This window comes from Stylophora pistillata, chromosome 1 (genome assembly GCF_964205215.1).
Source record: "Stylophora pistillata chromosome 1, jaStyPist1.2, whole genome shotgun sequence".
Taxonomy (NCBI): Eukaryota; Metazoa; Cnidaria; class Anthozoa; order Scleractinia; family Pocilloporidae; genus Stylophora; species Stylophora pistillata.
Window position 1 is genome coordinate 23,214,351 of NC_142519.1, and position 14,946 is coordinate 23,229,296.

General features: G+C 37.8%; 2 protein-coding genes and 1 long non-coding RNA gene across 4 annotated transcripts in view; 1 reads left to right on the forward strand and 2 right to left on the reverse strand.

The window, feature by feature from the left end:
• Positions 1-1,187: 1,187 nt before the first annotated feature.
• LOC111319266 (uncharacterized) lies at positions 1,188-3,289 on the forward strand. The gene is made up of 3 exons (XM_088745467.1): positions 1,188-1,571; positions 1,987-2,048; positions 2,384-3,289. Exons 1-3 carry the CDS (start codon positions 1,477-1,479, stop codon positions 2,599-2,601), a joined length of 375 nt encoding a protein of 124 aa, XP_088601593.1. The 5' UTR covers positions 1,188-1,476; the 3' UTR covers positions 2,602-3,289.
• On the reverse strand, positions 2,708-10,637 carry LOC111319267 (uncharacterized). Of its 2 annotated transcripts, XR_015995493.1 has the most exons (5): positions 9,303-10,637; positions 7,778-7,857; positions 6,576-6,737; positions 3,947-5,485; positions 2,708-3,221 (listed from the first exon to the last, which is right to left on the reverse strand). It is a non-coding gene; the product is annotated as an uncharacterized LOC111319267 (long non-coding RNA). The 2 variants fall into 2 exon arrangements; XR_015995491.1 differs by lacking the exon at positions 9,303-10,637 and having other exon boundaries at positions 7,778-9,291.
• Positions 10,638-13,308: 2,671 nt separating this feature from the next.
• Positions 13,309-14,946, reverse strand: part of LOC111331412 (uncharacterized) — a 2,560-nt gene continuing 922 nt past the window's right edge. Inside the window, exons 4-5 of the mRNA XM_022936517.2 lie at positions 14,235-14,351; positions 13,309-13,402 (exon numbers count right to left, since the gene is read on the reverse strand). Coding sequence (XP_022792252.1) covers positions 13,382-13,402; positions 14,235-14,351 — 138 coding nt within the window. The 3' untranslated portion in view covers positions 13,309-13,381. The remainder of the gene's footprint in view (positions 13,403-14,234; positions 14,352-14,946) is intronic.

The window sequence follows — 14,946 nt, forward strand, 5'->3', positions numbered from 1 at the left end:
AAGTTCTTGGATTTTATTGGATTATTGGACTATGATGGTCTCCATGAGGTGTCCAAGGCAAGTGTTTTGTTATCATTAAGAAACTGCTCGTCTTCAATTCATACTGTAGCAAACAACATTGATGCACTATTTTAGGTATGCATTATGGGTATGTTGCAATGCCGGGCTTTTAGCAGCGCGAGATCTGCCTATCAGAATTTATCTTCTGGTTAGAGTGGAATGCTACGACAATCGCATTTGCTAAGCGCTGCGAGTTCAGTTTACGGCTCGAGCGTAACTCTTCCACAAAATCTCGTTTAATGGATATGTCAATCTGCAACTAGCTCACAGCGGAGCAAAACACCTGCCTAACAGCTAGCTAATCTAATTCAATATTTGGGGGCTTTTATGGGGCAAACAGGGGCACAAAGAATCTTATTCGCGATAATTGGGAATTTATTTTTTCAAAAAAAGAAAAGAAATGATCTGGTTCTCTGGCTTACATAAAAGATAAAGCGAAGTTAAAAAACGAATTACTAACGCAAAACGTTACAGCCCTTACCCATGAACGTGATCATTATGTGAAAATTGAGAATTGAACGCAAAATCTACTACTACCCAAAGTAGTTTTTATGTCTCTTAAAAACGACAGGTAGTTAGTTGGTCTTTTGATGGAGTTATTACGAAAGGCGCTAAAGCAGACTTTTACGTCAATTCTCCAGGGTTGGTCTGAAAATAGTTTTAATTTTCATCTCTGAATTAGTCAATCCTTTGGTTGTACCTTAAATATTTTTTATTAATTAAAAGACGTGACGAACAAACTGTCAGAACTGCCAAAATATTTCTTTGTTATCAATTTCATCGATGAGATTAAGATAAATAGATAAGTTTAATTTGTACCGGTGGTCCTGAAATTAGCATCTTCAATTGTTTTGGGTCGCTCAAGGGTAAAAAAGATATTGACCAGGACTGGAGATCTTAAAATGTTATCATTTCGTTTTTCTTGTCTGTTAGGCCCTGTTTATACGTCGCACTAGAGACGAATTTAATTCACACGAATTTAATTCCAGCAATTTTCTTCGACAGTAAAGCGACGTCTAAAACAAATTAAATTCGTCTGGCAAATTAAATTCGACCAAGACGTTTTATCCGTGTGCCCCAGACGGATAAAACGTCTGAAATGCGTGTCAGTTTTATACGTTGCTTTTCAGTCGCATCGAAGTAAATGCATACATTATTTTTCGAGGACATAAAATATTCCACCGGTTAATTTTGAGCCCACGCTCACAGTTTTCACCTACATGGCATGCGTAAGGGGAGAAGAGTTCCCGCGAAAATAGGAAACATGGTGATTTCAGGAGCCCTTTTCCGAAAAACGTTGAGTCAGACTTGTTGGTCACGCGAGGCTAAAACGAAATACAGTTGTATTTGATGTCACAGACCTGTATGTGTTCGTTTGGAATGTTCTGTGACTGAACTGGATGAAGACGCAGAGGGATGGGAGCCGGGAAAGCGAGTTGGGTAACTCTCTTCCTTGTGCGAGAATTTATACACGAAAATCCACTCCTCGGAGCACAGAAGCATCTATCTTGGTAAATTTGGTACAAGTTCCTACGCCTTCGTCTCGCCAGAGCAATCTTTAGCATTACTGCCTCTCTGAAGGCCGTCATGTTGTTTTTGGAAGTTCTCCGCCGATAAAAGTCAATGCAGGCACAAAACGACATCGAAATTATATTCGATGTCTAAAATGAATTGACATTTAATTTCGTCTCCTAGACGAAAAAAATTCATCAATTAAATTCGTCTCATTAAATGCGACGTATAAACCAGGCCTTAGATGCCGGAAAGTAGTGCTAAGATAAATATTTCAGCAAGATAATTGTTGTGGCATAGTTGAACGAAAGCTTGTGTAATTCTGTTATGGTGGTCCAGAAATTGTCTGTGAACAGTGAATTATTAGACTGGCAATTTTTATGTATATAATTATCGCGTACTTTTCCTCTTCAGCTACCTCAAAGATTACAAGTGTCACAAGAAGGTTAGAAGAGACGACAATACTTTTTATTCTGGTAAGTGTAGCTTTAATGTTCACTATATCGAAAACTTGTGCAATGTTCGTGGAAGTTTTTCATGGGATTTTGATTGGAAGATTTTGTGTCCTTTTGATAATGGTTTATTTAGGACGCATGCGAATTCTTTTTATCTCTTGAATGGAAACTATTTCCAAGTCTCTGAGTATCTCTATTGTGGCACAGTTGAACAAAAGCTTGTGGAAGTTTGTCTTTTGTCTTTTGGCGGGAAAAGTTCGTTTGTCGTCCTTTTAGTTAGTCTTTGAAAGTATGAAGGCGGGTAACGTTTTCACGGCTCAAATTCTTGGTCTTGATTTCATTTCCCAATTTTGCAGGTTTCTTCGACCACCCAAAGCTGGATACCAAGGAATACGATCGCCTTAAGAATGATAGTAGAGACAATTATCAATCTTTGAAAGAAAGCAAAATTGGATCGACCCCCAATTCAGAGAATAAAATGAAGAATTGGGGTTCGATTAGTCCACCATCCCCCACCACACCCGCCTCTGTTAGAACTATAATACCTTTATTTCTATTGCGCTCATTAACTTGAGCACTCAGACAGTGTAAAACACTCAGTGTGTAACACTCATCTACCCCTCCCCTCAGCCGCCCCTGTTAAACAGTTTTCGTAACTCTTGACAGAAGACAAACTACCCTGAGGTACAAACATCTTTTAATACATTTCAGTACTGCAATAGTACAGTATTACAAAATATATTTTTAATAATATACTACAATAGTAAATATCACAATATTGTTCTTACACTCTCATAATACAGTAATATTACTTTAATTTAAAACAGTTTTTTTTTTTGCCCTCCGTCCTCCCCCACGACACCCACCACTAGCCTACACATTTTTTATATCTTTCCAAGGGTTGTCTACTTTGTGGTACAAACATTTCTTTCAAACGCATGCGTTTAATGTATTCAAACGTATGTCTTAATACACATGCGTATTCTAAGATGTTGCAGCAAGGTAGACAGCTTTTACAGATGCTTAAAAACTGCCTGTATTGGACGGTGGAAGACGATGGCGGAGTGACCCCGATTCTTGCGTTCTGTCCAAGGCTCATATTTTCCTCAGGTCTCTTGCTTTATTTCTGGACAATCGACCCCGTTCTGTCCAAGGTTGATAATTCGTCTCTCGATTCTTGCTTTACTTGTCAACCTCAAGTAAGAACATCAAGAAATTATTAAGTTTGCGAGAGAAAATTAAAATTACAAATTCGAATCAGATGAGCTTTTTCCTTTTGTTATTATGTACTCAATCACCTAATTCCTTAGAAATAAACTGGCAACAAATTAACAATATCATTTACCACAAACCACACAGTAAAATTCTATCAGAATGGCAGAAAAGGAAAAAGCGATGAGAAGAAAACCGAGGAAATGACAAAAACAGATCAAGTGCTGTTATTGCATTTAAGTATTTAGGAAACACTTCATCTCCTCGGGTAGCTTGGAATTTGCTTTTGCCATTAACAATTTCTGTTTTGAGCATTACTTTCTGCGATGGCTCCACATCGGTTAAAAAAAGAATAGAAATATTCTTAAGAATTTCGCATGTGGGTAGATTCAATTACCGACGCTACATCTCATCTTCAGCATAGGGTGTGCGAGTAGAGCTAAGTTACAAATGAAAACGTAAATAGTTTCCTTCCTCAGACTGTTCAAATTTTGGCGATTTTACGTTGTTGTTTTGCAGAGGACAGCTAAGAAATGTACAAAATTTTAAAACGCACGTGCCGAGCTGTTGATGTGCTCGTTAAGTCCTTTGTTCGGTTACGTTCTCGTTGCTAAAGCCGTCGTGGTTTCCTTAAGGTTTCTGTTGTCAAACCAGCTTCTGAATTAAAAAATATTACGTGAACTAAGTAAGATGTAGAACTTTCTAACCTGAAATGAGTACATCAACATATCAGCTGAAAACTCTCAATTCCCGAAGACGTCATGAACAGTTCGTCCATTAATGCAATCTTCAAAGAAATCTTTGTCTATCTATAAAAGATAATTTGAGGAAAACATATTTGCAGGTGTAAATATCTGCCAGATTGCTACACCATTTACTGAATGTTAATCATTGGTTACAATACATTTACACCAGAAAAATTCAAAAAGGAATAAAAGAAAAAGCAGAGCCAAAGAAAACTCCATTTAACCACTCTTACCAATTTCCCTAACCCTCCAGGAAAGAATTCGACTCTAACCGAAAAGTGGTACCTGATAATTTTGACACAGAAAATGGTGACAGCACATGACGACCACACAGTTATCATGGCATTAAGTCACAAGGATACATTTTGGAATGGCCACGTCAGGGATAGCTTTAGATGTCACTGCTACCAGACATCAGGCGATACAACACGTTCTGCTCTAAAGAGCGAATAACAATGCAAAAACTGCTAACTGCGCGAGTCGTGTGGACAGAATTCAAGTATACAAAGTCCAGGTGGAGTAAATTTGGCAAACGATATTGTTTAAATGTAACTTTCCCGAAAGGCAGCTAACTCGCCTTCTCTTTAAGAGCCCCGCCCCCAAACGCCCCCCCCCCCCTCCAAAAATGTTATAAAACCCGTTTACAGCCTAGACTGGACTACAGTAAAACAATCTTCTTCTCACAGAAATGAAAATCAAGGGGGAAGGTGGGGCAATTAGGTTCTCACTACATTTTATATAAAATCTAATGTAGCTTTTCATAAACAACTGGTAAGTGGAGTCAAATAACGCCGAGTAAACCTTTACCTTTGGAAAGTGTTGAGGTGTTTAGCGATGATCAGGATGAGTATCTTTCCCAAACAGGGAAGTAAAATAATGCCAACTCATGCTGTAACACTTCGCAAAAATATTTGGCAAAAACTGCATCCAGAAAATGTAACGCTGATACAGTACATTTACATGTACACTCCTGTGAGCCTAGGTTGCTATTTGCTGCCCAAGTCAGGTGGTTTTTTTTTGTCAACTATGGTTCCTTATTATTTTGTTCTATTCGGCAATTAATCTCTTGGCCGAGACGAAATTTTTCATGACACCAGCTTGTAATGAACTATATTCCAACATCTGTTTGACAATTCGTTTTAATTGCAAGACATTTTGGACTTAAATGCGCGCGATTCGGAACTGTTCTCGACCGTTTAATTTCGCCCCCTACATTCTGAGCTGACTTACTAGATTCTGGATTCCGATCAGTACTCCATCGGTAGAAGTGAAAATGTTATAATGAATTTTACGTACTACGGGCCGGGCCGCAGTTCCTTTTTTCTTGCAATGGAAATGTGTGAAGATGAGAGTTAATACACTGACTCAAACTTAAGTGAGAAATTAAGGTGCCACTGAATACCTGTTTGGGACTTGCACTTGGAAGAAATATACGACCTTGTCGTGTGGAGTGAAGTATCAATGTGACTTGAGGTGTGGCTTTGTTTGTGTCAGAAGGATCTGAAAACAGAAATGGTTTGGAAACAGTTTGAGTTATTGTGATGCTTCTTGTCTACTCTAATCCCATGGATCATTTAAAAGATTTTGTCACCCGTGACAGACAGTTGTATCCAGTTCAACGAGTGCATGATGATCATTAATCGAAAATGGCAATGACAGGGGCTTGACTAATCCAGATAATGGATTTTTGAATGGTTGAAATATAGTCAGCTATAGTCAGCCCCTGTACAAAAACACGTAGAGATAAAAAGGAGACAGTTGCCAAGTTTACAATTTTCTTTTACACCATCCCGGGGGGTAGATATTTTTTCTCATCAATGAAGGCCCTCTTCAGTTTCCCAGACCACTCCTGCAGTGAAAAGTAATGTTAAGCCATCCAGACAGAAATAGTCATAGTGGACGATTTAAGATTTTGGCCACCAGTAGCTCATTTGCTATTTTGGCTTCTAGCGGCTGATTTGCTAAACAGTCAGTCAATCAGTCAGTCAATCAGTCAGTCTCTTAGTCAGTCAGCCACCCAGCAAACTGACCAACCTGTCAGTCTATCAATTAGTCTCTCAAGAAGCCAGAGAGCCAGGCAACTAGCCTGTCAGTCAGTCTCCAGGCCAATCAGTATGTCGGTCAGTCAGCTACCCAGCTAGATGGGCAGTGAGTCAGTAAGTAAGTCTGTCAGTTAGCTTGCCAGCCAGCCAGCCAGCCAGTAAGTCAGTCTGTCAGTCTCTCTGTCAGCCAATCAGCTAGTCTGCCAGTATCTCAGTCAGTCAGTCTCTCAGACAGCCCACCAGCAACCCAGCAAACTAGCATAATTATTCGTCAGTCTGTCAATCAGTCTCTCTCAGCCAGCAAGAAAGCCAGACAATCAGCCAAATAATTACTAAGACAGCTAGCCAGTGAGTTGGTAAGCCATTTAGCTAGCCCACCAGTCAGCCAGTCAATCAATCTCTCAGCCAGCCAGTCTGTCAGTCAGTCTGACACTCACGTGGCCAGTCAGTTTCTCTTTCAGCCTGCCAGTCACCCAGACAGTCAGTCAGATAGCTAGTCAGTAACCACATCATATTGTAGTTAAAGAGATTGAAGATAGATTACTTACCAATAGATGGCTTCAAATGGCACAACTTCTTCCACCCCACAGCTCAACCAAGGCGATCCAAGTGTAGAGATCGTTACACACAAAGAACCATCATTCAAGAAAAACCAACATTCTGCTTCAATTTATACGGCTTTAAGCCATGCAGCTAAGCAGAACTTTAAGCTACATGAGTGAAAATCATGACAAAAAAAAATTTAATATCTCGTGAGTATAACACATTGGCTATGCACATCAAATAAAAAAAAAAAGAATAATAATCTGAGGAAACAGCAGTAAAAAAATCTTATTTCTGTTCATGATACTTTGTTTATTAATATGGTAATTTCAAATAACTCAAGTTGGCAGCTAAACCTTCCAACATGGCTGCCACAGTCACAGGTTCTTGAAATTCCCTGACAAATGAAAAATTTCCCTGACCAAATGAGTTAGCAATTTCCCAAACAGTCCTGATAATGGCCTCCAACTTCCCCTGACAGCCATCCTGTCCACTCATAAATTTACGCTTTCACCTAGTTACATGCAGTGTACAAAAATGGATAGTTCTTCAAGGTAACATGGAAAAAGGATTCATTTTCTAGAAAAAGCCAACATCAAAAGTAGCAGCCTCTTACATCTTGAAGTGTTCCAAGACAAGATGACCAACCGTGTATTTTCTTGAAATTTCACTTTTTCTTGACTTCTTTCAAAGATGTACATTTTCTCTAACACAATTAAGTGCTGACAATTCCCTGATCATTACCAAATTTATTATTTCCTGACTTTTTCATGACCTGTGGCAACCATGTACCAATGTGAGAAAGACCCAAAATTGCCAGACACCTTAATTAACCCTACATAATATACATGTAATACATGGAAATCCCAAGGCCCTGATAAAATGTAGGACACAAAAAAAATTGGGCAATTCAATGTAGCCAACACACTAAAATGTTATTACGGGAAAACTGCAAACAAACAAACAAACAAACAAACAAATGATCAAAATCAAAATCAACTGTAATTTAATGGATGGGGTTGTGGAACAACAAAAGAGTGAAAAAGCACCCTGAATGGCCACTTGCACCTTGGAGGACAACTCCGGGCCAGCAGTGGCCCAAATTCAAAGGGCTCTTGGACTGGGCCAAATAAAACATTTAGAATTTGATTGGGTACCAAAGATCTGAATAGTAAGTCACCCTTCACTTGTGTCATTCTCAACATACATCAACAATCTCAGTATTCTTCTGCTTCACTTCTCAGCTTGTAATGTCCAACTGGCATGCTTTTATTCGGTACAGTAGATCTTAAGTATAAAAAACACTTCTTTAGTTAGTAAATGAATAGATACAGTATTGATCACGAATATTCTATCAATAAAAAATGGATAAGCTATTGATATATTAGTAGTTTCTACTGACTTTTTAGCCATACAAAGGTAGTCTGTGCTCAAGCTAGGTGGCCCAAACCCCAAAGCTTGCCAAAAATTTTTCCATGTAGTACACATGAAAAGCAACTAAGAGTGTTTATTTAGTACTCTATCTAGACAAGATGCTAAAACACAACACCATGACTCTGGCCAGGTCTCAAAGCCTGACATTTTAATTCAGAGTCCAGTGTCTCAATTAGCAGTCAGCCTGCTAACCATGTAAATCAATTCGTTTCAAGCTGCTACAATGTGCATGTGTCACTATTTCTATCACTCTTTGAAGCTCCTTTTAGGAATAGCGTCAGCACTGTTAAGTATTTTGCTTTGTTTGATGGGGAAAAGTGGTTTCTGATCTCAAACATGACTAATCAATACATATTTTGTGAAAAAACGGGACAAGAGAGGCAAGTCGGGATAATAAAAAAAATCTGGATTTAATTTTTATAATTTATTAGCTTCACTGACAGGCAGGGACTCCACAACAGCTTACGCCAATTACTGCGGACACAGTAAACAGGCCAGACCACATCACAGTAATCTTGTGAGTGGGTTCTTTAATGTCCCCTGCTTAACAAAATTACCTAATTAATAGCTGTAGGATACGGGACCTACAGTTTATTCGTCCTTCTCCAAGAAGACTAGAATGTCTATCCATTTCTTGACATTATAGAAAGGTAGCACATTCTACTCAATTATTTCAAGACCTTGAGTGTTGGTCTGGCCAGGGCTCGAACCCTCAACCTCCTACACAATAGCTGGCGCTCTAACCAATTGAGCTAAGTGGGAGGCGAGTTTCACCTGCACATGCAAAATCTAAGCCCCCCCCCCCCCCAATCAAACTTGTGACCCTGAAAAATGCACTTAAAATAAAAGCCTAACACATAAATAGCATAAGACCATGATGCCAGAGACCCTAAGATGCAAAAAATAAGAAAAAGCAATCTACCAACAACCTTTAAGACCAAAATCCAAAGATGCAAAAATTTTAGGAGCAAAACAGCCAAAAGGCCTAGGAACCATAAAAATCTCAAGAACCCAAGATTCTACATTTAAGTCTAAGACCTCAAAAACACTGTGCCCACAAAGCCTATGCCCACAACCCAACACCCTAAAAAATGGCATTAAACACCTCTATCAGTTCTGAACATCTGGGGACAAAAAAATACTATCGATATTGCAAAAAATTTAAAATCCTGAGTAAAAAGAAAACTCATCAGGGCTTCAAGCACAACCTTTTTCAAAGTCACCAGGTGATGACCTAAAGTCATAAAATGACTTCCAGAAATAAAGGTTTGGTCCCAAGGAAAAAACAATTAACATACCAAACTGCTTGACTTTGGAGTTAGCAGTATAGCTTGCAAAACCTTTAATAGTTTCACCTCACTAGGCTTTATATTCAGGCAAGCAAGGGGAAAGAGACAAGATGGAGCATAAGTAATACCTTAAATGATTTAAGGGTGTGATAAAAGGGATGTGAACTATGACTTATAAAGTTGATTTTGCTGACTTAAAAAAGCTTTGAGATTGTATTTGGAAAATCCCACATTTTAAACTAATTCAGGCAAAAATCCATCAAATTTACAACCCTACTAATTGCCTAAAAGTAAGGGAACATCTCCAGAAATAAACCTTGAGTTTTCTGATCCTTAAGTTTTACATTAATACTCCATGTGATTGAGATAAAAAGAACTATCTTAATGACATGCTGCAAACTATCTTCACATCCGCATAATTTTAAATAGTTTCATGTACTTCCTTTGCATTTGCTGTATATATAGTTTATTTATTCATTTTTGTGTATTACTGTGTATATAGAAATCACGTCATTAAAACCTCAGTCCTTAACGGTAAAAATGTCGTCTCTACTTTGCAACATCTTTCTCTAAAATTCCACAATGCTAGTGGGCTGACTGTTGTGAAACAGCGAACCACAAAGTATTAAAATCTTTGTGATAGGAGTCCCTGGATAAAAGTTACTTACACCACTTAAAAGCAAAAGGTTTACTCACTTTACATTCATTATGATAACAACAGTCCTCACTCTATTTTACTATTTATTCTTATAAACAGTTTTTCTCTATATCTTGCAATAAATTAGTAATTTTAGAATATTTTTTACAAAATTTGACCTCTGAGGGTCTATAGTAAGCAGTCTCTCATCTAAGTACAGGCCCTCTCTAAATGACGTGCCTGATCATACTGGGCTCTAAACTGGCTGGAAACTTAAGTGAACTTCGTTATAAAACAAAACTTTTGATTTTCTTTGGTGAAAGCAAGGTATAAAATTCAGGTAAAGCCCATATAAAACTGATTAGAGGGTTGGTTAACTCCAGTTGGTGATTTGGGGAAAGAAGATTTCTCTTTTAAAAACATAAGAAAATTTCTTCTAAGTCATTTTTACTGAGATTACATTAAATATCATAAATAATATTGTAATTATTGCTTAATCTCATTATCATAATAATTTACATCGATCATCATTTATCATTATAAACCTTTAATTCATCATCATAAAAGTAACAAATAATACCAGGAATGTTTCCAAAAGGGATCAGCCGTCATGTGGCCAGGTACACTGCAGGTACTATCAACAGTTACTCATACAGATTAAACCCCCTACAACTTAGAGAAAACACTTCCTATTTAAAATTAATCAATGCATAAACCTACCTCGTGTAGTTGTTATCTAACATCATTTGCATTCCGTTTCTTGTCCACATTTTCTTCTTTTGAACGTTTTGAGGCCACTTTAACCAGTGTTTTTTTGCATTAAAACGTCTTTAAACATGTCACAAGTAATGCCAAAGATGATACACTCGAGAGCAAACTAAACTTAGCTGGAAGATAAAATCAACAGACTAATTTGACATTTCAAGGCTTCGACTGCCATGTTACATTTTCTTTCGATCCCAGTTCTTTCGCGTCATTCAAACATGTTCCGCGAGACTGTGCAGGATCAGATCCCGCGGGAGCGTGCCACTAGTGTCCAAAATCGGAAATCGGCCACTAGTGTCCAAAATCGGAAATCAACCATTAGCGTCCAGAATCAGAAATCGGCCACTAATGTCCACAATCAGAGACCAGCCGTTAGTGTCTAAAATCGGAAATCGGCCACTTATGTCAAAAATCGAAAATCTGCCGCTGGTGCCCAATGACGCTGGCCACTCTACTTTTCGAAAGAAAAATTAATTCTGATTGTTTGAAACAGCTGAGAATCTGAAATATGACGTTTCTGGATATATGTTTTAGACGGGACAAAATGCGAAATTGTTACCTTTTTCCTGAATTTTAATTTATAGGGTGGCACCTTTTAAAGATGCTGTCGTTTTCTAGCTTTTGAGAAAAAAAGCCCCCCTTCAGCGAGAAATGATATGTAAAGTGCGAAAAAAGTACCCTTTCTACGGCATTGACAATGGTGCTTTTCACTTTACTGGGATTGACATGCAATTTAAGACTTTCTTATTGACAGATGTCAGCTTATACCGCAACTTTCGCAGCTTTGAGAAACGGTGCTTTTCACTTATTTGGGATTGACAAGCCATTTAAAACTTCTGACTGACAGATGTCAGCTTATGCCGCAATTTTTGTGGCTCTTTTCGCCATTAGATTGATATGGTAAAATGCTCTCTTTGCATAATTAAAATTTTTCTTTGAAGTTTCCATGATGTGCACATCCAACTTAATTGCCTATTTCTCCGAGGAAAAGTCTCATTTTCAAGTACTTACCGGGAATGCAACCGTGAAATTTGAGATGTTTATTATCAAATGTAGTGTCACAGCAACAACTGAAAAAGTAACATCTTTGGATCATTAGAGCATAATTTGCTGATTCAAATGGTAAGATGCTCTTTCTTCAAAGAAAACATTTTTCCTGCAAGTTCTCATGATGCGCCAATCAGACTTTTAAACTCATTTTTGTAAGGTAAAGCTTTGTTTTTTCACACACAGCCTGTAGTACTCTGGAAGAAACAATAACTAGCATTGGGAAAGAGTGATCACATGCTAATTTCACAGTAACATTGAAAGTGATTTCAAGAAATCGTCTCCAAGCACTGAATGACCGAGGATATTCTGAACAAACCAAAGCCCAGGGCAAGGACTATTGGGTAAAATTTGGCAGACTTTGTCTTGGGCTGTGGTTGTTTGTATTCTATTGTTACACTCACTCAACAAGATAACATTATGGCTCTACCTCCATAGGAGGCAGTATCGATAAATACTGAACACAAATGTCCAAAACCCAAAATCAGACCCAAGTATCCAAAATTGGACACTATGATCTGATTTTGGACCCTATGTAATTTTTTATGCAATAACAAATTACGTGTCCAAAATAAGATCAGTGTGCCAGTAACTATTAAATGACGTCAACCCATAAGGTTGTTCTCCTTTGAAAAAGGCAAAAATGGGCATTTTTAGGAGGGGAGTTCTACCACAGGAAATACAGGTTTTAGTTTGCTACTGCAGACTAGCCAACCAAAATCAAATTAACTTTGTGGCTGCATCATGATCTCAGTTAACACTCTCAGTGCTTCTCTCCAACCACAAGTTTATGCAGGTAAAAGAAAATGATTGGAAAACTTGATGAACTGCTGGGAGGTCACCTGCCATGGACTAGCATTCCCTCCAGAGAGAGGAGTAATACCAGTGTTTGATTCATGCTACAGAGATCAGCTTTGATAAATGGCTCAGTAAGCTCAAAAGAATTACTGTCAAATCCTTGAATGAGCACCAGTGTGTAATTGCAGTGCCAGAAAGTTTAGATTGGCACATGGATACTGCAGCTTGTAACAGTTTGTGAACATGATAAGTTTGGGAAATAATTAGGAGTACCAACTTTGTTGCTTTTAAAAGTTAAGGATTAGGGCCCAGTTGTTTGATGGCCAATTAGCACTAACCCAGTCTTAAGTTTTAATCCAGGTTTTTATGTTTGTCTGTTCAAAAGCTGTTTTGAGATAATTTTCCCAATTCCTTTTTCAGAGCACGCAACCATCAAATTGTAGTCAAATGGAATTATTAACTGAATTTTCTTTTAAACCTTTCAGATCTGAAATCAAATTTTACATTAACCCTTGGTTATCTTAACCCACTTTCGAACTACCTGGCCCAGTATTGTTGTCATTTACTAGTACAGGTGTTACACTGCAGGAAAAAAGGAGATCAAATTGAGCCATATTTTGGGGAAAATTTAAGCCATTGCCTCCTTTCAATTAAATGCCTCACACCCCCAGCAAATGAGTGTCTTAACCTAACTCTGAAATAAGTTTCCCACACCCTATACATAATTCAAGGGATCTATTTATCTTATACTATTTACTGATGATTCCATCTGTTTTCACATTTATTTAACTCTTAACAAAACAAATGCAAATCTGGCACATTGTAAGAAACTTTATTACAATCAGAACTGGATCATTTGACCCTAGAAAAGGAATGCAAAGGAAAATGGTTAGGTGATATACTTGTATTTATCTGAAGATAATCATGGCCCTTTTTCTGCACTAACAATGTTCCACTATACAAAATGAAAAATAGAGAGACAGGAACACAAAATTTTTCACTTTATATTAATATCCTAACTACCCAGACTGGTGCTTTGAGACCTGAGGCCCCCTTACTTTCCACTGGATAATTGCTAGTATGAAAAACAAACCATGCTATTCAGAACTGACAGGATCATTTATCCTTTGAATTCCAGGTGTGTTTTCCCCCCTTAGGAAAGGGGTTACATCTAGGTAAGAATGGAATTTGAGTTTGCCTTAGTCAGCTGAGACTTTTTCAAAACCAACAGGCTCCCAGTAAAAAAGTCACAATAATGTCGAACAGATATATCTGAATTATGTTTCTGTCAACACTTTTGGCTGAACATAAATTTACAAGTTGGAGAGCACCAGCTGCTTAACAGCAATGTAATAGTAGCATGATGTTATTTTCCCATGAAAATCCTGAAAACTTCAGCATCCCTTCTGGCATATTGCAGAAACCCATTCTCCAGGGAAGGTCCTCAAAATGATGTTTCCGATAGTCTCAAAGTGAGAAACACAAAATAATATACAAATGTGTTTCCCATGAAAAAACTTCTTCCCTGAATACACTAATGGAATTTCAAAGAGTTGAAAATTATCTTTTAGTTGATGACCACTGGGGAGAGTGCTGCAATCAACAAATCAACTGTTCCAGACCAACCAAAAGGTGCAAAGCCACTTGAGTGAACACAGGTCTTTAGCACTGTTTATAAATACAGGCTTCATTACCTTTCTCTTCTTGTCTCCACCCAGCTCAAAGTGCTTACACCTTTTCAGGGCAATTTGTTTCCTGTACTTGCATTCTGTGCACTCCATACGAAGAACAATTTTCTTTGTGGTTTTGGCCTTGAAAATTAAAGCAGCAGTTTCAAATTTAACCCTGAAATAATCTTATATGAAGTTCTGGTTATCCACCTTGGTTAAATACAATAAAAATCAAAAGTAACCTTATTTGCCTCATGATGTAATCACTTAAGGATACAGTAGACCTTTGGAGGTTTCTTTTGTGAAAAAACTGTCAACATGTATAATCAACATCACCTTTATATCAATGGAAAAGTATGCTACCTGGCAAAATTTGTTTGTTTTAAGCTTGGCCTAATAGTAAATCAACTGAGGTCTGACAACTTGAAACAGACAATGTTTCTTTGCGCAAATTTATCAGCATCACCAATAAAACTTCTTGGAAACTGTAGTTAAAATAGTTATGCTTACATTGACTTGAAAAAAAATATATTAAAAAAATTCACCCTTGAAGGTCTACTGGATTCTTAAATAACAGCTGTTCCAAACAAACTTATCACAGCAGAGCATAAGGCTTCAAAGCATCATATGCAACCACTTGGAAGTCTCTGTCACAAGAAGACTAGGAATATGCACCCAAAATGTTACAGACCACATTGGAAGTGAACCATCCAGAGAAACCAAAACACTTCAGTAT